Genomic DNA, 25,209 nt, shown 5'->3' with positions numbered 1-25,209 from the left:
AGCAAAAGCTGTTGACATTTTAAAGCGGAGCAGCATGAGGACTGTTCAGTCTCGACAGTCTGTCCTGGGGTGGTGTTTATTTTTCATTACCTCGGAGTTTCCTTAGAAACAGCCTTTAACAGCAGGTGTCAGGGGAACAGTTCTGTCATACTTGAGCTTTACTGGACCCTGCAAGCAGAAAAAATTGTTCAGCTTTTTGTACTACGCACCATCCGAAAGTGCTTTAAATGATGGGACTTGTTAAACAGCCCTCTTCCCAGAAAGGAAAATATGAGTGGAGTAAAATTTTCACAATGGAGTCATGAATCTAACTTTTACACCCTGAACAAAACCAGAACCAGTTTGGTCCATGACACATAGTTTCAGAGCATAACCCCACCCACCGCTTCCCCGTCTCAATCCCTGTGTGGAAAATGAGCACAATCCAAATGCATTTTTCCTTCTCAAACAGAAATTCTTTCCCAGATGATTTTTGTTGAGGTCATTAAACGCTGTCGTGCGGCTTCGGGGAGCTCCTGATTGCTCTGGATCTAGTGGTGCGGAGGGGGTTCACTATGTTTCCACGCACAAATACAAGGAAACAAACCCAGGAATGAACAGGAGCCAGAGAGAGATTCCAGTCTGGTGCTGTAACACACAGCTGTGTCTCCCCAGGGCACAAATTCACAGAGCCCTCGCTCAGCCGACTCTGATGATCGGAAACACTGCCGGCAGGTAAATTGTAACTTGAAGAGAATATCTTTCTCTCTTACAAACCTCCACTTCACACACACAGTCCTCAGGGCCTTCTGTTACAACAATGCAGCAGATAAAATCAGATTTTTGTTGGAGCAACCCCCTCAGTGTCATTGCAACATTGCATCTGCAGAAAATAAAGAAACCCCAGGTTTATTATTCAGGACTGTTTATTTGCCCCTCAAATTATGAAAATAGAAATCCATATGCAATATTATTACAGCACATAACACCTAGTGAAAAGAGATCAAATTTCCTTTACATTTCTGTAGAATCCCATGCTTAACCATGACAGATGCCTTGTCTATTAATGATTTTGAACAAATCAACACATCAGTGTAAAAGGTTAACTGGTTTTAAAGGGTTAGTTCACCCAAAAATGAAAATTCTGTCAGTAATTACTCACCCTCATGTTGTTCCAACCCCGTAAGACCTTCGTTCATCTTCGGAACACAAATTAAGATATTTTTGATTAAATCTGAGAGCTGGCTCACTGCTCCATAGGCTTCTAAGACACTATAACTTGCTGGCCCAGAAAATGCATTAAAGACATCGTTAATATAGTCCAAGTGACTACAGTGGCTCAATCTTAAGTTTATAAAGCGACGAGAATGCTTTTTGTGCGCAAAAAAACACAAAGATAACGACTTTATTCCACTATTTATTTCCTTCTCTCTGAGCCTTGAGTTTTTTCACGTAGTGTTTTAGCGCAGCGCGTCTGTGTTGTACGTCACACGCATCACCACATGACCAGCGTCGCCCAATAGTGAGCCTACGTGGTGACGTGCAACACAGACGCGCTGCGCTAAAACACTACGTGAAAAAACTCGAGGCCCAGAGAGAAGGAAATTAATAGTGGAATAAAGTCATTATTTTTGTTGTTTTTTGCGCACAAAAAGTATTCTCGTCGCTTTATAAACTTAAGATTGAGCCACTGGAGTCACTTGGACTATATTAACGATGTCTTTAATGCATTTTCTGGGCCAGCAAGTAATAGTGTCTTAGAAGCCTATGGAGGAGTGAGCCAGCTCTCAGATTTAATAAAAAATATCTTAATTTGTGTTCCGAAGATGAACGAAGGTCTTACGGGGTTGGAACAACATGAGGGTGAGTAATTACTGACAGAATTTTCATTTTTGGGTGAACTAACCCTTTAAAGGTGCAAAACAATGTTGAGAGGAAAAATGACTTCAGACAATACCTGAATCAGCAACCTTCAAAAATGCATTGTTTCTATTTCAAACATAGTTTAACTAGAGAGAGAGAGAGAGAGAGAGAGAGAGAGAGAGAGAGAGAGAAAATTCACTCTCATGTAAGTTAACTACCTTACAGAAAACCTCATGGACCTCATGGAAAGTTACAGGAACTGAAACATCTTAGCCAGTTTTGCGGTCTGTCAGTGAGGTTCCTTTGGACAGTATCTTTTGGCTTTAATAACTAACTGCCTCCTAAAAGAATCTCCATCTGACAGCAATTTCTAATCCTCAATAACATAAGCCACAGTTTCTCTCTTTATCATTGAATATATCATGTTTAAAAAAAAAGTTTTTGTGCCCAAAATTAAAATAGTTATTTTATTCCCTCTTGTGTTGTAAACCTGTATGATTTTTTACAAAAGAACATATTTTGAATCATATTTGAGTCACAGTTTTTTATTCAATGTGTAATGGTATTTTGGATCATTCTGGCAAAATTCAAATGTGCAATACACAAAATTAGTGATGCCTAATGCCATTGGTCCTCACATGACAAGTGACCAAGCATGCTGCACCAAATTTGAATATGCATATGCACTGATTATTTGATTTAAAGCAAATAAGATACAAAAACAATATTTTTAGCAAATAATGCTATAAATTAGGGACAGTTTCTCACGTAAACTATCGTATGGCTGCAGAATACTTTGAAAATACCGCAAGTTGTTTGGACTACTCTAACGCGTTAGTGTTACTATGTTGTTTTGGAGCTTAGATGTAAAAAAAAAAAAACCAACTACAAACAGCCACTTTCTCTATGTGGAAATTCTGGCAAAATCCTTTTGTGTTTCACGGAAGAAACTAAGTCGCACAGGTTTGGAACAACATGAAGAAGAATAAATGTTTTTTTTGTGATCTATTTCTTTATGACTTTATGAAAATATTGGTCATTTTCTATTTCCATCAATAGGATCCATCACATTAACATGAGCATTAATCTGTCTGAAGTATGACAAGTACTGACAGCAGAGCGGAAAATAATGATTTATGCAGTTAGCAAATAAAATGTGCATTAAAATAAGAAAAACACTGACTGAGCTTCAAACAAGGCAATAGCACACACGAGATGTGAAAATCTAATTGTCATTGTCGTAAAGCTATGAAAGGGTTTAAAACGCTCTGTTTTGGTCCACAGTCACACAATAAAAGTTGAGGGAATCGCTTAGTTGGTGACAAGTTTTAAGTGCTCTCTTACCTGAACTGAGCTTAATATTAGTAGCTATGAATAGTTATGCTTTTTATTTTTGGTACCAAAAAAACACCAATAAAAACACACGTGAACATACCAAGTTAAGAGATTAAAGCAACAATGCATATCTATGGAAAAACAGAAAATTATTTAACAAAAATAGAAAATGAAAGCTTATGCAATTAAAGCTCAAGTCAAGGAATAAATAATACATAAATCCCTAACAATATATGGTTTCTTGTATGTTCCATGTAAAGTGACCATCCCAGTGCAACTAACAGAAAGCCCTACTTTCATTCATTCTCATTCTCATTCACTCCTCCTCTTCATCCTCATGGGAGGGGCCTCTGAGGGAGGCGGGGCCTACATGCTCCTCCTCCTGCATATGCTCAATAGCTACTATGCCGGTGAGGAGAGCGTAGCTCAACATCGCTGCCACAGCAACCAGCACTGACAGAAGCTGCTTGCGTCTCTTGTATGGCTCGTTGTCAAAGTCGCCCCCCTGCTGTGTGCTGGACACCGGACGACTGACGCCCTCTGCACACAGAACAGACACGAACAGGCAACCATATGAAGAAAAATCTTCTCTTATTCTACGGACAGAAGTACAACATGCTGCACATTTTGTTCTTTGCAAACACTTTATTGTAGTTGTTAGTTGCCCACCTTTACTCTCACTGGGGAAGTACAGGCTCAGGATGTTAGAGCAATATGTGTTCAAGTTGTCCAGATTCTTCAAGTTCTGCTGCAGTCGGCAGTTAGGCAGTTGAATCTTAATAAGTGGCGCTAGATGACCAAACACATACGCATCCAGAGAAGAGGGCCTTTAACACACAAATACATCAAATGTATATCAAAATGTGTATTACACCTAACCAATAATTAACCAAGAGTCTCAAAGTGAAGCTCAAAGATCAACCTTGATGCTTAAAACACCTAGCAGTTTTCTTACTATAGGACTTACGAATCTCCAAAGAAGAATTTGTTCGATCCCAGGCGCTGAGAGAGAAGATTCAGGCACTCCAGAGCATCATGGTAAAGCTGGAGAATCAGAGTCATAGATCATAGAGAGGATGTAGAAGAAACAACTAGATTACAGACTCTTATGTCACTATCTCTAACTCATATGTAACAAAAAAAATTATTATATATACATTTTTAGTAATCGTTCTATGAGAAGTCTATAAGAATAGGGCAGTCTATAATGATAACGACAAAGAGGAATCACTTATAGAACAATTTTTTCCACTTATCAACGCGATTTTAAAGAGCTTGAGCATTTAAAGCAGCAGACGACATAACTGCAGGGTGTGCTTACTATAAACAGAACGATATTGTGCATTGGTGTGGATTCTAATATAGTTATAGGTGTGACTGGGCCTAAACATTGCAAAATATAACATTTTGCTTAGTCGTAGTGAGCAGATCACAAGCATGCACATTGTGACTCAAAGTTTCATAAGCAGAGTTGTTTCCTAACACTAGCAACTAGTTCTCTGCCAGAACGGAACTTCTGCTCTATCTGAGCCCAGATTCTTCACATCTGCTGATTTATCAGTGTCCTCTTCAGGGACCAGAACATCGTTGCCTTCTGGAACATTGAGTCTAACAGCCGCCCTTTTCTCTGAAAGAGGGGGTTAGTGTCACAATAGCCCAAACACCATCTGATGACCATTTCACAGCACATAAAAACAAATACTATCAAGCACAATATCCAGAATCCCACCCGGAGAACATGTAGCCAACTCGTCCTATCTCACCTCCTTCTCTGCCTCTTCTCCCGCCTCCAGCGCGCTGTTTCCTCGGATCAGACGGAGTCGCTCCAGCTGCCTGTTCTGCATGCGGCCCGGCAGGAAGAAATTGAGCGGGAAGCACATATTCTCCCCGTACCAGCGGCGCGTCACCTCCGCATAGTTCTTAGGATCGACCCATAAAGCGTAGATCTGGTGGGAAATGAGGAGAGTGTTTGAGCACGTACCCACCAAAACTATCATCTTCAAGTTTCAGGATTCGAATCTCACAAGCGCAGGCAACAGTCGCTCCTCCAGCAGCGAGGTGAAGGCCAGCGTGTCTGCACCCTCTTTGGCCGAGAGATCATAGTCTGCATTGTATTTCTGAAAGACAATGTTACAGCATTACTACTACATCTGCTATTGTTCAGACAAACAGGTAGTCCCTTTCCAAATCATGCATTTGACCGTTCAAGCAGGGCCGGTGATTACAACCAAAGAATGGCTTATTATTTATTGAGCACTGAAGTGATGATGTACAGGGGTTGGACAATGAAACTGAAACACCTGGTTTTAGACCACAATAATTTATTAGTATGGTGTAGAGCGCCTCCTTTTGCAAATACAGCATGAAGTCGTCTTGGAAATGACAGATACTGCAAATCCTGCACAGTGGCCAGTGGGATTTTGAGCCATTCCTCTTCCACAACAGCGGCCAGGCTGGTTTCTGACTTGCTCCTCCAAAATATCCCAAAGTGGCTTAAAAATATTTAGATCTGGTGACTGTGCAGGCCATGGGAGATGTTCAACTTCACTTTCATGTTCATCAAACCATTCTTTCACAAGTCTTGCTGTGTGTATTGGTGCATTGTCATGCTGATGTACCCTTCAGGGTTCAATATTTGAACTGTTAGGTGCACACGGCCCTTTAGAATGGTTCAGTAGTCCTTGGCTGTGACGTGCCCATCAACCTCAGTAGAGAATGCCATGATATTGCATCACTGATCCACCCCTGTGCTTCAATCTGGGCAGCAACAGTCTGTGTGTTAAGCCTCTTTGGGGCTTCTCCACACCCTAACTCCCATGGATGTGGGAAAGACAGTGAAGGTGGACTCATCAAAGAACAATACATGTTTCACATTGTCCATAGCCCAAGAATTGCACTGTTGGCACCAATGAAACCAACTACTGGCAATGGCACGAGTGATCAAAGGTTTGGTTATAGCAGCCCGACCATGAATACTGACCCTGTGGAGCTCCTGACGAACAGCTTTGGTGGAAACAGGGCAGTCGAGGACAGAATTGAATTCTGCAGTGAGTTGGGCAGCTGTGGTTTTATGTTTTTTTGGATACAATCTGAGTTAGTACCTGGACATCCCTTTCAGACAGCTCCCTCTTGCGTCGACAATAGATGAACCAGTGAGACATGCACCAACAATTTGTCTTCTTTTGAACTGAGATGTTTCCCATTATGCTATGTGGATTGCAATATTTAAAGTACAACTGTGCTATTGCTCTGCTAATTCAACCTTCACAATCTGCTCTTACTGATGAAATGTAAAATTAGTGAGGACTGGCCACAAGGCTGCGCATATATAGGCATGAAACCTAAAGTTTCATTGTTCAACCACTGTATTTTTGTAGGCCATCCCAGAAGTAAGCATCATCTGGTTCCCTCGACAAAACGGCAGAAGGATTTTTCAATTGACTTTTGAATTATAGCAGAAAATAAGCTTAATAAAGTTATAATAAATTTAATGTTAATGATTAGTTAATGATTCTCACACATTTTTTTCCATCAAGATATTCTTCACAATTTTGAGGCCTAAATACAAGCAGCAGAAGTAAAAAGCAAAAGTTTGCCTATAAACGAACTACACCATGGTCGCACAACTTCAACGTCACCATCACCAAGATTAAATCTTAATTTAAATTTAACAAGTTTGAAAGTTTGAGTTATAATAGTTTGCAAGAGTGCAAGTATAAACACAACAATTGACTTGATCTGTGTATGTTTTTGACTCCGAACAGCACTACTACCTGGTAGAATGAGAGACAAGAAACATATTTATAGAAAGGGTTTTAATTATGCACATAATTAAAACCTTTCCTGAAAACACATACTTATTGTGTCTCATTCCAAACAAATTTAATGGATACCTTCATTGTGCAATCAAACATGATTAATGAGAAAATTAGGGCCTTTATGATGCCAACATGCATCACTGGAAACTCTGCAGTCCTCAAATGAATGAACCCGAAACTACTAAACTTAGCTTTGTTTGGTGAAATATACAGGGACACGGTATAGAGAAAAATGTGATCATAGAGGTTTTTGTGGGCGAGAGATAATCACCTGTTTCCTCAATTGAATGATGATCTGACTGGGTTGAGAGCAGCTGCCTTCCTCTTTGGTCCTGAGAGCAGGTAGTGAACCTTCAGTGAAGACATTAGCGTCAGTAAAGCACTTTTATTTATTTATTTTTGCCTGGATGAGTTTACTGCCAAAGTTTTGTGATTTTTCTAAATGCCTAAAGATGACCAACACCACAATCCATTTAAAGGGATACTCCACTTTAAAATGAAAATTCTGTCATCAAATACTCACCCTCATGTTGTTTCAAACCTGTATGAATTTCTTTCTTCTGCTGAACAGAAAGGAAGATATTTAGAAGAATATCTAGCCTGGATGCCAGCCGAACTTAGCCCCGCCCACAAAATTTTTAGGTCGGGAAGTTCGGTCTGGACTCATTCCGTTGAGGAGCTATTATGCCCGAACAAAAATTGTTCGGACCAATCAAATTGTCAGGGCGGGCTTTATACGATGATGGACAGATGAGCAACGTAACGTAATCATCCACGTCACCAACGAGCGCTTGGGTTGAATTCGTTTACAACACAGATGACTGCCGCTGGAGAATAGTTATTTCACGAGTTCACACTTACAAATAAGTCATAGAATAAATGCATATTTGGTATGCTGTCCGAGGAGAGGGCGGGCTCGGTATTCGGCCCGAACCCAAAGTAAGCTACTCCCCCCGTATTCCTGGCTGTGAAAGAACAAGCCGAGAGTGAGTGGAGGGATGCTGAAAACTGTCATGGAATGTTAGGTGAGTTGACAAAGTGAATAAATATTATGCTTCCTCTCATGCTGATAGTGTAGACCAGACGGTCATTGTTTGATGGCAAGTTGATTGGATTGATTATTTGAACGTGCTCCTCTCGAACTTTGTTTATAAAACATTATGTGTAGATTCCGCCATCGCGTCTGTTATAGAAGATATCGACAGCGCATTGATTTTAAAAGAGGAACAGAGAAGCACGGTCAAGACATTTGTCGATAGGAAACATGAATGAAAAACATACGTCACTTACTCCGTTGCTCTGATTGGTTATAGGTCTATCCAATTGAGTGCAGAGGCATTTTCCTTCCTGGTTCGGTTGAAACACGCCCCATAATGAAAGCCCAATGGAGCAGTATCAGACTCATATTCTGACTAGAATCTGAGTATGACGACGTCAGGCTAAAGAATATCAGTAACCAGACAGTTTCTGGTACCATTGACTTCCATAGTATATATTTTTTTCCTACTATGAAAGTCAATGGTACCAGAAACTGTCTGGTTACTCACATTCTTCTAAATATCTTCCTTTCTTTTCAGCAGAAGAAAGAAATTCATACAGGTTTGAAACAACATGAGGGTGAGTATTTGATGACAGAATTTTCATTTTAAAGTGGAGTATCCCTTTAAGCTAGCTATCACTCTGGATACCAATAATGTAAATGCATGAACCATAGATAACGTATCAAAAATATCACATGGTCCTTCAGAAATCATTCTAATATTCTGATTTGGTGCTCAAGAAACATTTATTATTATCAAAGTTGAAAACAGTTTAAAAGAAAGAGTTTAAAAGAACAACATGTATTTGAAATGGAGATCTTCTGTAACATTACAAATGCCTTTACTGTCACTTTTGATACATCTTATGCATACTTGCTGAATAAAAATAATTATTTCTGTCCAAAGAAATCTTATAAATAAATAAATGAATGATCAAGTAATTTGTTTATTTATATGTTTAAGTAGCTGTATTTAATAAAATATTAAATTATATGAAATTATCACACCCCCAAAGAGGGGATCCACTAAAATGCAATAAACAGGCAAATTAACTGTTATACCTTTGATGGGTCTTTAATTTGTATGTATTTGATATGGAATATATGGAACTTCGGAAGAATTCAGGAGCCAAGAAAAAAAACAATGGAGATAGACAAGAATGTGGAAAGAGAAACATACAGATGCAAGTTATCAGCAGCTCGGCAGGAAAGAGGAAGAGGCCTGTGTGCTTCAGTTAAAACATGCTAAATGATCCTCTTTAATGAATGTGGAGTGTCTGCCAAGAAACAGATTGTTAAAACTGGGCCTGCTTACCTGTGGGGCTTCTCCAGGGGTTAGAAATCTTGTGAATTTTGAGCGGAGCTCCAGAGAAGCGAGCATATGCCTGGAAAATTAAATAAAAGACATTATTATTATTATTATTGCCAAGCTAGAATTATAAATCGTATGTGCTAGAAGCTATTTGAGTATCATTTATGTTCTAGCACAAACAGACAAACCAAGAGTACTACTACACAACCTCACGACAACCTTACAAAATACAGATGACGACAACATAATATCAAGTCGCAACAAACTCGAACAGCAACGTAAGCAAGAACACAACCCAACAATAGCTAGTTAGCTACACCAAAGGCAACAACACAAAACAGCTTTAGCTCTTGGATGGGATGCCTCGTTTTACGACGACATCTGATAAAGTAGGACGTCATTTCACATTCCAGCACATGCAGCTGAGAGCTGACAGATCCAGCGCTTCACACCTGGCTCAGCACGTCGTTTAGCAGATTCTTTCCATTGAAAGCATTGTATACTAATGATCACTGAGTTTAAATGCCCTGGAACGATTCCTTCACACTTCAGGCTGAAGCCAAGAATGACTCAAGTATTATCGGCTTCGATTTCTAAAGGAAAATTCTGACTTTTTTTTTTTTTTACTCGTCCTCGTGTGATTTTCATGGAGCTCTTGAACAACTTGAACATGTGTGTCCAAATGTCATAAAATACCATAAATGATGTAGTCATTACAAAAATGATACAGTGTAATTTACATTTCATTCTAGCACTCTCCATAGTGAGTATAGAAGAAAATGGATGGACATAATTATGTCATAAAATTATGCCAGTCTGTCCCTCAAATATATTTGATGATGTAAGAGACATGGAATATAGAACATGAATATGGGATTTTTTTATGTTAGTTTCGGAGCTTTAGTCACTATGATGCTTCAAACCTTCTGTGTTTCAGTGAAAAACAGCCGCAGAATTTTCATTTCGGGGTGATTACTTTAACATTAGGCTTCCAGCACTTACAGGACTCTAACTGTGACTGTAAAAGGGGGAGAGGAAACCAGATTTGTGGAAAGAGCTGAGTATTGAGTTCTGAGATTTTCTCCTTTTCCCAGTTGCAGTCGTGCGGTGAGCTGAAAAAGCGCAGTTATCTCCATCAAAGGCTGACATCATAACCTCAGATTTATTACTAGATTGATTCCTACAGGATCCTAAATTGTGGCTCGTAAAGTGGAGAGGATCAAGTTTGAAAATAAATCATTCCTACGAGAACAACTGGTCGAGTCCAAAACAAACATGAGGAGGAAAACTACAGCTGGCTGAAGTCCACTTTGCCCACAGTAAAAGCAGTTCATCAGACTCCTGCTGTGCACATAAACACACTGAAATTAGGCCACGGATGACAGAACAGCTCCTCTTGAAAGTGCAGATGGTAATAATTAGTTTGAACCTTTCGTAAGATCCTTAAATAGAGTGGCGCAGATTATGATTGGGCTGTCTTGATTTTAAGCCCCGCCCATGTCTTGCTGTGCATCCAATCACTGCTCTGTCGCTAAGGGAGTGTTCTAATACACCATCACAAGCAGCCACAGCAGGGGTTAATTTATCAATAAAAAACCCTACAGAATATTTTTTTTGCTGAACATTGGAAATGTGGAAAATTGCTGACATTTCATTGGGTTTTTTTCCACATTAGAGCACTTTTTCATTGATTTTAACATCTAAAGGTCACCTTTATTTATATAGCTCTTTATACAAAACGGATTGTTTCAAAGCAGCTTGACAGTGATAACAGGAAAATTATGCATTTTGGCTGTTGTTCAGCTGAAGTCACTTCAGTGTCAATTCAGTTCTGTTGTAAAGATCCTCAATTATTAAATTAGTTCATTTCATCTTTCAGCAGTTCTGCAAAATAAATAATGCCATCTTCCAGTTGAGTTCAGTTCTCATACAACAGCGTCAGTACAGCGACAGTGGCAAGGAACCCAAACTCCACCAGGTGACAGAACGAAGAAAAAAAAAAACTTGGGAGAAACCAGTAGTCGGGGGGGCAAATTCTCCTCTGGCCAATGAACAAACACGGTGCGATTATGATTTAGGCTGCATCACAAGTCAGAATTCAGATCGGGATCGGTAGCATTCAAATATTATTCCAGTTCCAAGTAACTAAGTTGTACGTTTACCATGAAAAGAAAAGCACAGTACTACATAGTATTACATAGATTACACTGGATGTTAGGTGTTAGTATAAATTAACAGACCACTGCAAAACATAAAGCATAGCATAATGAAAAAAATTACTTCCTAAATGTCAAATAAGCAAACTATAGTTTAAGATCAAGGCTGAAACATGTATAATAAAACAAGCACATACCATCACCAGAAATCTCTTAAAGGGATAGTTCACTTTGAAATAAATTTTTGCTATGTTTTAGCTTACCTCAAGGGCATCCAAGATGTAGGTGTCTTTTTTTCCGCAGTAGTTTCAATTTTGATATTTTTAGGTCAAACCGTTCTTGTCTGTCAGTCATATAATGCAGGTCGATGGTCACTGTCTCAAAGAGCAAGCACAGAGTCCAAATTAAAACAATTCCCCGTCGTCCAAATTAAACAATTCCCTATCGTAAGTACACATTGATGGCCTAAGACACGAAACGAGCGGTTTGTGTGAGAAAACGAACAGTATACAGTTTTTACCTCTTATACACAGCCATGTCCAAGTGATCTGATCTGACGTGTACGCAGACTGGTGCATAGATATATACACTAGATGTCGCCTTAAAGACATTTAAGCTAAAACATACCAAAAATGTATTTCAAAGTGAACTATCCCTTTAAAGGTGAAGTATGTAATATTGACAGCTAGCGGTTGACATCGGTATTGCAGTTGTTTCCGCACCTCCTCCTCCTCCTCCTCCTCCTCAGACTCGAAGCTCACACGGGTTGCCAGTTTGAGAACGCAACAAGCACAAGCACAATTGACAATGGGAAGCGACAAGCTTCAAACTAAGTTGATCATCTAACGTATCTGCATTTTAAAATGACTCTGGTCCTAGAACTTTTTAGTAGTGGTCGACCGATATTGGTTTTCTGATGGCCAATGCCGATATCTTAGAGAGCAGGATGGCCGATGGCCGATATAAAGCCGATATTTTTATGATATACTTTATATTTATTTTAATCAATATTTTATCAATTTTAAATAAATTAGAAAACAAATCTTTAAAATAAACATGCTTATACTTTAGATGGCAACTTCTTGAATCTGCAATCCTATTACAGTATTTTTCACAAATAAAGTCATTGTTAAAAAATATATGAATATGTGAATAAAAAGGAAGTAAACACTGTAACATTGCACTGAGTAATATGGTAATATTGTGCGCACTGGTCATCATATTTTTTCAAATAAAGATAAGGTAACGCTAATATTACATACAGCACACAGTGAAAACGATATGAATATGACACAGTGGGCAACTGGATATAGCACAGCATATTTTAAAATGAAGGATTTACAGTTTTTCGATCGCGTCTCCTGAAGCTGATCTTGTTTGCATTCACTCACTTCGCACCGTCACTCGCAGTTTATGCAGGCTACAGACGCACACTTCACAAGATATCACAGCTGGATTCCATTAAATCTGCAAGGTTTGTGAAATTAAATGTTTATTAGATATTCAGAGATTTGTTTAAATGATGTAAGTTAGATGCGCATTTGCTGAATGTTGACAGTAAATGAGAAAGTATTTCAGCCTAACGTTAATTGTTTGGCTTTTCTGTAACAAATAATATAAAAGCAACACTTTACTTTTTCGCATACCATTTACTTTCTTTGTTTACCAGTTCTGTCAAACAAAGTATTAGATATGACTGACTGACAGAGATCGTAAACTAATGAAGATGGAAAATGTGAGTGAGCGCTGTGTGATCAGGCACTGGTGTTCTCAGTGCCGCCCGTCAAAATAAAAGTCCCGCTTCCAACACATCGGCCGATGCCGATATTTTAAAATTGCCAAATATCTGGTATTATTATGCTTTAGCACAGTCAAAAAATTACATACAGCACCTTTAACTAAAAGTAGGCCTGTCATAATTATTACACAATTGTCTGGTCATTATTTGATTAATTTCTTATATTATTGTTTTTAATATTATATTATATTATTTGATCAAATAATGTTACATTCCATTCATATGTTGCACACACACACAAAAAAATCTTTTTAAACAAATACTGAACTGAATAATTAAATTATGTTTCTATTTAATTTTATTTCTCCCTTCCAGGTGCAGTAATAGGATATATGGGAACACTAAAAATGATTTATTTTTTACATTTGTATGCCATTTATTCATGGCATAAAACTGTAAGTTGACATTACTAATGAACATACGTAAAAGATATGTGTAATAAGCATACACGGCGAGACTAATGAAAAAAATATATAATTAAATCATTAATCACAATTACGTGCTCAAAAATGTATCACTGTCAACAAGTTGGCTAACTTCAAGTTGGCAGCAGACAGGCAAACATCCTCAGACCTTCACATGCAGTCACAATTTAATGCAACTATATCCTTTCTGGTGCAGTGAGATAATCTGGAAAATTCTGAATGAACTTCACATTACCAAACCATCAGACAGAGGGAGCAAAACATGCCTGTGGTTTATAAAGCGCCCTCAGTAGGTGCAGACAGACTGTAATGCACAGACATCAACCCGACCGCTGGCGAGCTGGAAAGATCCCACAACACTCAGAGAGTCCAAAACACACAGCACTGATGTAACCTAATCACTTTAACATGCGATTTCAGCAATAGTAACCTGGTTCTTTACCCACATACAACCTTTGTTGATTAGGAATAAAATGGATCTGAATTCAGTCTCCAAAGCTGCCGATAGGGGATGAGATTGATGCTAACTCCAGATGACAGTGGTGGGTTTGTGGTTTACAGTAGCACAGACAGGTGGCGCCCTGGTGTGACCAAACTGAAGTGGAAAAATAAGAAAAGTGGAGCAAATGTCCCACATGATGATTCATGCAATAGAAATATCTGTTGATAAGCACCTTGGCTTACAAGATGCTCATTTTGCCAAGTTCACACAGAAACTGTTTATCATTTATTTTGGTCATGTTTCTATACTGAACAACTATGGAAAAATATAGAAATATTTATTAAAGATAATATCCAGCAAGATATATCAGTAACCTTTAAAGACATTATTTTTGGATACTTTGATTTTGACCCCAATAATAAAAAAAAAACCTGCTTTGTTATTAATTTAATTTATTTTATTGGCAAATTTTATATCCATAAATGTACCAATAACAAACCAATTTTTATTGTTTGTTTTTTTAAAGAATTTAAAATTTACCTTAACACTATTTCATCCTCAGTAAATAAGAAAGCAATTAAAACAATTTCAAATTGTAATGACTTTAATTTGTGTACACTAAATGATGTATAATATGTCTTACCCTAATGATCTTTTGTTTTGTTTTTGCTAACACCTATTTCTCTTTATTTGTCTTAGTTACGCACTGCTATTTTGTATGTTCAGATGACATTGTACATATTGTTATATTTTGTATTGACATTTTTGTAATTCTGTTACAAAATTGTATACCATGTTTGTCATCTCTGTATTGTTTGAAAGCATAATAAAATATATATATATATATATATATATATATATATATATATATAAAAACCAACAAAAAAAAACCCACCTTGGCTTTGGAATAAAACTGAGATAGGAACTTGAGCTTAAATCATGCAGAGTAAACATTGGAGAATTGCAGTTTCAAAGGGTAGACTAGCATTTAGACAGGGTCAGATCGTGGTCATGTGAGGCCCTGGGTAACCGTACATTTTTTTTATTAGTATACATATTGGTATGCTTTAAATAAAAAGGATAAAAATAGTAAGTTAGCTGGGGCCCTAGTGCTCCTCTTGATAATCTCCAGACTTTCATTCTGGAAAATGGTGTTTCACAGAAGAGAGAAATTAAACAAAATTGTATTCATTATTATTATTATTTAAACACGAATAGTAATATTATATATATATAGTCATATATAATATTTATTAAAAAATCATAATTTTCTAGTACCCTACACAGGACATAGGATAAGCAGTTTGAAGAATGGATGGATGCATTATTATTAGGCCTAATTCTTTTACGTAATAATATATAACGTTACACACATATAGCACCTGCGACCACTACTCACATAAAACTATATTTGAAGTCCCTTGTGTTTAAATAACAAGCATATATACAGTAAATAAACACGTTAGGTGCCAAGGCATGACTATATTGCATCACTGTACCATCTAACGTTACACTGTAGATGTAAGTGCGGTACCGAGCCGAATCGCTGTACTACAAATATAGTCACGTGAGCAGAACCAACCCATATAAATATCCAGTCTACAATAGCCTGTGATGAAAACTCACCAGCACGATGAGACAGTCCGTATTTACTGACGGTAAACCCAAACCAGCCTTCCAGCAAAACAGCTCACAGGGAGCCGCCATCTTTTCACAGACCAAACACAGATGACCCGGTGCTGCTGCTTTGGCAAATAAAAGTCCCAACGGTAAATCCATTGTGTGGATTTTTGTTGATGTGTTCCCCTCAAAGATGATCATGCCAATGCCCTTATTCCTTCTCCGTCCACAGTGAGAGCCTTGGATAGTGTATTAAGCCAATTCACACCGCACAGACAAACAAGTTGGCCGTTGAATTAGAAATTTTATGGAAAAAATGGTCGTGTTCACACTGTCCCAACAACGCTGACTGAACAAGTTAAGTTCAAACGTTTATGACAAGTAAGATTTTATATATTAAAAAATATTTTAATATATAAATTTTACCCTAACCCCGATCAACACAACTGTTGAACTTTTTCTTGAGCCCCCAATCGGCATGATTTCTGAAGGATCATGTGACACTAAAAATACAGATTTTCCATCACAGTAATAAATAGCGTTTTATAATACATTAAAATAGAAAGCAGTTCATTTAAATAGTAATAATACATCAGAATATTACTGTACAAATAAATGTAGCCTTGGTGAGCATAAGATACTTTTTTTTTCTTCAAAAACATGAAACAGTAGCTAGTGTTTTTAAATATAAATTTAGTAATTTTGTTTACTTTTGTAGTAGCAGTGTATCATATCTTGGCAGAAACTAAGACACAATACAAGACACAATTTGGTTACCATGGCATGGTTTGTGTTTTATCATTGCTTGCAGTGGGCCTGTAGGAAACAGCAGAGACTTGGCCAAATGGACAATCAGCCGCTTGTGTTGCAACTCTCCATCCCAGGAATCTGCCAAGAATTCATGAGCAAAAACCACATGCACACATGAAGACATCAGAGTCCCAAGGGACTGATAGAGTCCAGTACATTGCTGTTTCCGGCCATGAGCACCCATCCCGTCCGTCTGTATGAACTCTTGAGTTAGTTTCAGTAATCCTCTTCTCTTTCTTAGACCACATTTACTCAATGTAGGCTATGGCCTGGGAAAAAAAAATCACATATGTAACCACTTAATATAACTGTGTGTTCCCATTTAGATAATTAAGTTTCATCAAGGGTAAAGACAAGAAAAGTTCAACGTATTGTGAAAATCTCTGGAAAAGGGCTTTGGGCATCATTGGGACATTCTGGAATTCTTTGAAATTGTTCCAAGAACAACTAAAGGACAAAAGGAACCTTGCACATTTTCACTATGTGTATTACTTATTTTTTAAAGACATGCAATAATTTTTCCAACATTAAAATATATATATTTTTAAATAATAGTACTTTTAATAGTACTTAAATTATGCACACCTGCACCAGCCAGGCAACTGCCATGAATGGAAATGTTGATGGATAATGTTCTCCAGATTTTACAGACCGCATTGTGTGGATTTTTAAATATACAAAAACACAAGACTGGAAAATAAACTAAAATAGCAAATAAGACAGTGAAGAGTGTAAATTCAGTCACTAAACTGAGTGTCACAGAACATTTTAGACTGTGTGTGGTAAGATGACGTCCTTCCTCCCATGAGCAAACATCAGGGTGGCATAAAGCACTTCACTGAAGCCCTGTGGAAAAACCAAATGACCCGTTTAACAACTCAGATTTCAGACACAGACAAACACTCAAACCTCAAGTGAATAAAACATCCCTGACCCAAGGGGAAGAGTTATTACCACAGTGTGGTATTTTCTCTGACCTGGAGAAAAAAAACATTAAGGGGTTTAAAATATTTATGGGAATACAGATGATTTTGTTGAACCATCTGATACAAACATGCCACAATGATTTAACTAATGCAACCTGGCAACCCATCTAACAGGGAATGTTCTAAGAACTTTAGCTAACATTCTGGCAAGGTTCTCTCAAAGTTATGAATAAATGTCTTCCTGTAACATTAATAGAACGTTTGTTATCTGGTCTTTAGTAATGTTCTCAAAATATTAGCACAAAAACATTATTTATGCATGTTTTATTTTCCTAAATGTTTTAGTAGGATGTTTGTCTAAAGTTTTTTTATAGCCTACGTTACTGGTTTCAGAATGTTTGGATAACATTCAAATGAAACAATCTCGTAATGTTTGAAGGATGATATGAATTGTTTCCTTAATGAGCGCATAACCAAGAAAAAAGAAAAGTTTTTAAAACATTTAAAAAAACTGGACGTTGTGAATGTTCAGAGAACAGTCAGAAATTAAATTTTCATAACTTAAAGGGAACATTAGCTAAACATTCTTAGAACACATTTCTGTTAACTGGGAACACAGTACGAGACCCTGTTATTATCTTATTTATCTGAGTGGATACTTAAAAAAGAAAAGAAAAAAAGACAGATGTGGTTTACAGCTGTTGAAATGGTCAGGAGGAGAGATGTCTCCTGCTAAAGCCAGAGGAAACATACACAACACACACACACCCTGCTGGATAATGCCACTGCTGATGTCACGGGTGCTCTCATCACACACAATTCAGCAAAGGTGAGATGTGCTATTTATGGTGAGAAGCTATGACCATAAAGCTGAACGTCAAATGTCTTCTGGAGAGAAATTTAATTTAAGGTGCATGAAATGCATTTAGACCAAACCTCATGTGAATATGTCCATTCTGTCCATTCCTCAATGTCCATTCTGTTAATGCTATTCTTATTCTCTCACAATTTCATATCTCTATTCAAAGTAAATCTTAATATAAGATTTATATTCCACAGCCACTTGTGCATATCTACATTCAGAGAACATTGATTAACAATGTTTTAATAACCTAAATGGCAATGTTAGAAAAACTTTCAATGTGGATAACATAGCTCAGATCATGTTCTTGGAGAGAGAAAAAAGTATTTTGACAGACTTATTGACCAATTTAAGCACACTGAAAGACATAGGTGAGACCTATTCTTAAACTCTACTGGAGCCATGTGGGATCACAGGTGTTTTTTTCTCTCAGGACAACCATCTGAAAAGCATGAGAAAAAGGTCGACATTTAATCTAATTGCGGTCAAGGAGAAATGACTGAGATCTCATTTGTGAGGTTTTATAAAATGCAACAGAGCAAATGCAGTGCAGGAGCTCCACCCACCTGTGTATGGTACCTGCTCAGGTGCTCAAACAATAAAAGGACTGTTCACTCTGATAAAGAGGCACTTTCTCCAGAGTCCAGAACATTAGTTGATGTTGACTCAACCCGCTGGCACAGATCACAAACTGAAGGATTACTCGTCTTCAAAGATGATGAAGATTATCCTAAGAGCCTCCACCACCTTAGCTGTTGGTTGGATTGCACTTTTCATGGGTAAGTAGCAGCTATGTTTTAAAAATGTTAAATCACATTACCTTTTATGTATCATTGTAACAGGGATAGTTTTCACAAAAATTAAAAATCAGTCATTATTTACTCACCCTCATGTTGTTCCAAGCCTGTATGATGATCTTTCTATTGTGGAGCAGAAAAGAAGATAATTTAAAAAATGTCTTAGTGTTTTTTTGTTGTTTTTTGTCCATACAATGAAAGTAATTGTATTTGTTGTTTTTGACACCATTGACTTTCACTGTACAAAATGTCTTCTTTTGTCTCGCGACACAAGGGTGAATAACTGATGACATTTTCTCATTTTTGATGAAATAATTAAATTATGCATTTTAAATATTATGCGAAAAGGATAAAGTCACACAAAAAATTTTTTTTGTGATGAATATATCAAAATCTGATTCAGGTGTAAAGTCTGTCAATATCTCTGCGTGGGATTCCCCAACTGAAAGCACAGATGCCTTGACTCCAAATGCTTTTACTTCAGTTATCATGGATCTCAGAATCACTAACCGTGTTTATAATGACTCACTGGCTGACCAGCAATCAGCAGAGTATACAACACTCAAGCAAGAGGTGGAACGACTGGTGAGGGTCTCTTTTTAATCATGCTTGTATATGTAAAGCATTCATGGGGTATTTACAGTATTCTGGGATATATTACATTACATCCAATGGATACAGTATGCCATGAAAGTGAATGGTACAGTGATGGTCTCAGATGGAAATACCATGATTACACTAACAGAAAAGTACCATTTGCCTTAGAATACCATGTTAATAACACAGTTTATATTAAAGTACCATGGTAATACCATCATACCACGGTACTGCCATGTTACAGTATTAGTTTGTAAATGTACCATAGTATTTACAAGATATTATGATGAATGACATACCATGGCACGTCTATTACCATGGTACCAATCAAATAAGATATGCTACTTTATAGAATATCACAGAATTATCAATGTGATAGATTGAACTGATTAAATGTACTCTATATCTTGAGTGCAATGTAAGTCGCTTTGGATAAAATCATCTGCCAAATGCATAAATGTAATGGAAACCATTTCATTACCATGGTACCCACACCAAAAAAAAAAAAAAAAATTGTGATTTCAAGGTACTTTTAAAGTGTAATTATCAACTAAACTAAATCAAAATTAGTGAGCATTTTAAAGGGTCAGTTGAGACGACTGAAGGTACATTTACACGACAACAATGTACTAAAATCGGTGGGGAAAAGTTCCTTTGTACGGACGACAACGTTGTCAAAACGATCCCCATTTACACGGATATGCGAAAATATTGAAAACTCTGTATTATTAATGCCAGGCCAGTAGTTGGCGATGTCACTTTGTAAAGGAACACATAATGTGCATGATGTCACCATTTTCACAAATTCGCGTTTTTGTATTTTACACAGTAATGGTATTCTATTCAAAAACGTGCACTTTGAAACCCCTTTAAAAAAGTTTTTGTTTTCAGGCCCCCAAAACGCTGTTGTCGTGTAAATTAACAGACAAAACACATAAACAAAACAAAAATTCAGTTTTTAGTTGAAACGGGTGTCGTGTAAACGGCCCCTAAATTGGTTTTGCTATGAAGAATTTTGACTTTTTTCCACTGTTGTTCTTTCCTTTTTCCAGTTTGAAGATGTTTATGCTCCACCATTTAACACCACTCACCTGATATATTGGGGGACAGAGGAGATGACCTTCAGGTTTGATCAACTAATCTTAGATTTACATCCAATACAACCAAGCGACAGAGAATATCTGATCTTATAAGTGCTTCTCTTGCAGTAATGGGTCTGTGATCGCCACCTCTCGACTGCTGTTTGGGCCGCCCCAAGTCAATCCAGAGATTGTGAGAGACATCTTTTTGCCTGCGTACAAGCAGATTCCCTCGCCGGCACTAGAGATCGACCTCAGCTACATTGAAAGTAAAATAACAGTCAACAATGGTTGCTTTCAGATTTGTTTTCACATTGACTGGGTTTTTTATACTTATAGGATTAAAAGTTAAAGAAATGACCATCTAAAACAGACAAACACAACCCCATTTCACAGGAAAATTGAAATATTTTGTATGATTCCATGCAATGTGAAAAACCCTAAACATAACCATTACTAGGGCGTAAGCTGAAAGTATGAAAATGTACAAATGAGACTGTTCACATTCATACAAATTAGCCACCAATTTGCCAAAATGTAAAATAGATATGAATTGTCATGAGATTGTGTTGACAAATACATCAACAACTAATGAAAAGTACATTCAATCCTACCTGCAGATAAACTATCAACTGAAGAACCTTTTGAAGAAGAGAAGAACTTCATCAGTCCACCAACGACAACACACAAAGGAACACCCTTTACAAGCACACCCATCATGGCCATGCCCCTCACATCCACTCCTGAGATCATAACGGACGCCGAATCCCTCACCAGCCGCCTTCCATCCACACACACACCTGACATGTCCACCTCTGTTGTTGTGGGAAACATCACACACTTCATCAACTCCACCAACTCCACTCCCTTTAACACCACCACAATGCACCCAAACACCACAACCAACTCACTGATGAATAATGCAAGTATTTCTGCAGCGCCCAACAGCACCACCAATGGAGTAACCAATGGGACCACCACTGAAGTCCCTATTGAGACCACCACAGAAGCACCTGTTGGTACCATCACGTTCCCTTCCAATAGCACCACCACCACCACTGACACCATCACTACAGTCCCAAATACCACCATCACTGCAACCCCAAAAGGCACCACCACCACCGCCCCCAATAACACCACTACAGCCCTCAAGTCCACTTTTACCTCCATCCACATCACTGTTGTGAACCCGACATTCAGCTCCACTCCATTTCCAACAGCACAGCCCTCGAAGACCACGCCTGTGAATTATTCATCTCCCACTGTCTCCGCTCTGGTGCCGGGATGGGGCATCGCCCTCTTAGCGCTGGCAGCTGTCAGTCTCTTCATCCTCATCATCCTCATCATTCTGGTGAGTGATCGAGGGTGTAGGATCAATATTGTATGAACCTTTGGTTTTATAGGAGAAACATGGCAGCGATTTATAAAATTGTAATGATTGTACATTCATCTGAATAAATAATAAAACTGACCAACATCTATATTACTATCCATAATTATAGTGGCGGTACATACCAGATTATATGCAATTTAACCTTTGATATATACCATACTACTAAATGATTACCATATTCATCTACACTGCCCGGACAAAAAATAAGTCGCTGTTTGGATTTAAATTGGCAAATACTTAAGAGTCTATAATTGGATCATTATTGCTTTGATTATTATGTTTTTAGCATGTTATATGTTTGGCAACAGTTCTTCTAACCATAACTGATGGAGTGTGTAGCTTTTCATTTCTTAAACAACCATTTAGAAAAACACATCATGGCCATATTCCAAGATGACAATGTCAACATTCCTCAGGCTCAAATTGTGAAAGAATGGTTGGGAGGAGCATGAAGAATCATTTTCAATTCACATGAATTGGCACCTGAGTTCAGACCTTAAATTCATTGAAAGTCTTTGGGATGTGCTGGAGGAGACTTTACAGAGTGCAGGATTCTTGCATTGGCAATACAAGATTTTGACCAAAAATGTATGGAAATAAATGTTGTGATGTTATTTGCATAACATCAATTTTTGGTCAAGATCTTGTATTGACAATGCAAGAGTCAAGCACTCTGTAAAGTCTCCTCCAGCACATCCCAAAATCCAAACAGTGACTTTTTTTTTTTTTGGTCGGGCAATGTGTTATTGGTAAAATACTCAAAATAATACCATGGTTCATGTATACATGTACATAAATCCATGATACTATGTCAAAAAGTCAAGGTAATGTGGTAGTTTTGTGTCAGTGACTGTACTCTTAAAGGACAAAAGTGTTCCTCCTCTCAGGTGGTGCTCTGGTGCTGTTGTCCGAAACGAAGAGTTTTCGTGAATGAACCTGAAGAGATGAGTCCTCCCATGTACTTCAACCCTGACATCCCCATGTACTCAACGCAAAGCACGTTTGATACAGCCAACGGCAAACAAGCGGTGCGATACAATCCATAATTCATTCTGACGCAACTTAGCTTGCAAATTGTTTCTATAGTTTGTTTATGAAACTAGATTCTATGACAAAAGTGACTCCTTAAAATGTTTAGGACTTTATACCAGCGAGTTCAGATGGTATGTGCATCATGAACAGAATCTGACAAATGCTTATTCTCTGCTGTCAATAACTCATGTGGGGTTGACGAAATTGTTTGTTCAAGACAGTGTTGTTATTGCTATCTAAAACAAAAATGATTACAAATTGTTCTTTGAAATAAAGCTGAATAAAATATAAATATTAAATAAAATAATTATTAAAAAAACTTGCAAAATTTTTTAATATGTTGTCTTGGCAACTAGCTGAAATAAAACAGGTTAAAGTTGAAGTATTAAAATGATTAAACTCATATAAAAATAAACTGATATAAAAGCTAATAAAAAAAATATAATAATACAAAAATAAAAGCCATTTCAAAATATGAAAAAAATACTATAATAGTATGTAAACATTTAATAACACAGCAATAGAGTATAAAAAAGCAACCCCTGAATTAGTGAAAAACAGAACCACAGCATTTTTTGAGAGGATGAAAGCAGCAGGAGATTTTAAGTATTAAATCCCTTAAAGGCACAAATACACATCTTGATTTTTACAATATTTATCTACAACTATGGACTTACTTAAGATTAAAAAAAAGGGGGGGGTTAACTTTGGTTACCTGCTCGTACAGACATAATGGATCTGTTCCTGCCTGCTGCTGGATGAATGGGGGATTTGACAGTCACACCTATTAGTGAAAACACTGTGTGAATGGGTAACCTGTAATTTAATGCAAACACCTTTTGAAAAGCATGCAGCGTCCATTTGAACCTGTTCACACGACTAACAATACAACATATAGCAGATGTTAAGACTGAATACGAAACGGAAATCTTGTTTTGCAACTTTTAACTATAGTACTGCATCTTTATTGTGGAGGGAAACAGAGGGGGTTTTCAGGAGGGCTCTCCATCCCCATCTCTGTCCATGTAAAACACTGACCCCACAATCACGGATCAGAACTAGGGAAAATTGGCTACTGTTACCTGGCGTTCCAGCGTCCCCGTCGCCTGCACAGGCCCCTCTTTGTGTGGCTCTGACTAAGAAACCTGAAGCGTGGGAAACTCGACTCTCGTTCAGAGACTGTGAGGCCTCCATCTGCGTCTCCTCCATCGTCCAGTAGCCACGGCGTCACCGCTCACAATGCCCTGCCTACATTCGAACAATACCGGGAGCCAGGAGAGAAAGACTTAAACACTGAATCTAACCCTCACTGAGGCCTCCAGGGCTGAATGCATCAGAGCAGCAGTTTTCTGTCGACAGCTGATCAGAGCAGAGAGTGATTAACTGAACCGAGCTGAACGGAGGCGTTTGTTAGGGCACTGGTATTTATATTAATAACACGCTGGGATGATTCACAGGGATAACGTAAACAAAAGGATCAAATCCTCCAACTTACTTTCCTTATGGACCCCAAACACAAAATGGAAGAAACATGGTCGTAACCCCCTAAATAGAGAAAAAAAAAGAAGAAACCAATCTTTTCTTTATCTTTTATCAAACATTTATTTGTTGTTCCTATATGCAAGACCTCATCAAAGTGAAAAGGATAAAAGTGTATTTTAACTAGTATACAAAACAACAAATAAATAAACAAAAATAAAAAGTGTAAAATGATTTATAATAAAAAAATTAGTGCTGTCAAATCAATTAAACGCAATTAATTGCATCTAACATAAAATGTTGTTTATATATATATATATATATATATATATATATATATATACACTGTGTATATATATATATATATATATATATATACATACATATATATATATATATATACTGTGTATATATATATATATATATATATGCGCGCACACACACACA

The 25,209-nt window shown here is 37.5% G+C and overlaps 2 protein-coding genes and 1 long non-coding RNA gene across 3 annotated transcripts in view; 2 read left to right on the top strand and 1 right to left on the bottom strand.

The window, feature by feature from the left end:
• Positions 1-887: 887 nt before the first annotated feature.
• mtx1a (metaxin 1a) lies at positions 888-15,928 on the bottom strand. Its single transcript, XM_082148922.1, has 8 exons — positions 15,794-15,928; positions 9,350-9,419; positions 7,267-7,346; positions 5,202-5,294; positions 4,941-5,123; positions 4,145-4,221; positions 3,847-4,004; positions 888-3,717 (listed from the first exon to the last, which is right to left on the bottom strand). Exons 1-8 carry the CDS (start codon positions 15,872-15,874, stop codon positions 3,494-3,496), a joined length of 966 nt encoding a protein of 321 aa, XP_082005048.1. The 5' UTR covers positions 15,875-15,928; the 3' UTR covers positions 888-3,493.
• LOC309483253 overlaps positions 12,115-25,209 on the top strand; it is a 90,183-nt gene continuing 77,088 nt past the window's right edge. Inside the window, exon 1 of the long non-coding RNA XR_014200527.1 lies at positions 12,115-12,165. This is a non-coding gene — a long non-coding RNA (uncharacterized lncRNA). The remainder of the gene's footprint in view (positions 12,166-25,209) is intronic.
• Positions 18,952-22,246, top strand: LOC309483240 (uncharacterized protein). Its single transcript, XM_082148936.1, has 2 exons — positions 18,952-19,164; positions 19,586-22,246. Exon 2 carries the CDS (start codon positions 21,577-21,579, stop codon positions 22,243-22,245), a length of 669 nt encoding a protein of 222 aa, XP_082005062.1. The 5' UTR covers positions 18,952-19,164; positions 19,586-21,576; the 3' UTR covers position 22,246.

Source organism: Leuciscus leuciscus, assembly GCF_965113295.1.
Source record: "Leuciscus leuciscus genome assembly, chromosome: 20".
In the NCBI taxonomy this organism is placed as follows: domain Eukaryota; kingdom Metazoa; phylum Chordata; class Actinopteri; order Cypriniformes; family Leuciscidae; genus Leuciscus; species Leuciscus leuciscus.
This window is presented reverse-complemented; position numbering and strand designations above follow the sequence as displayed.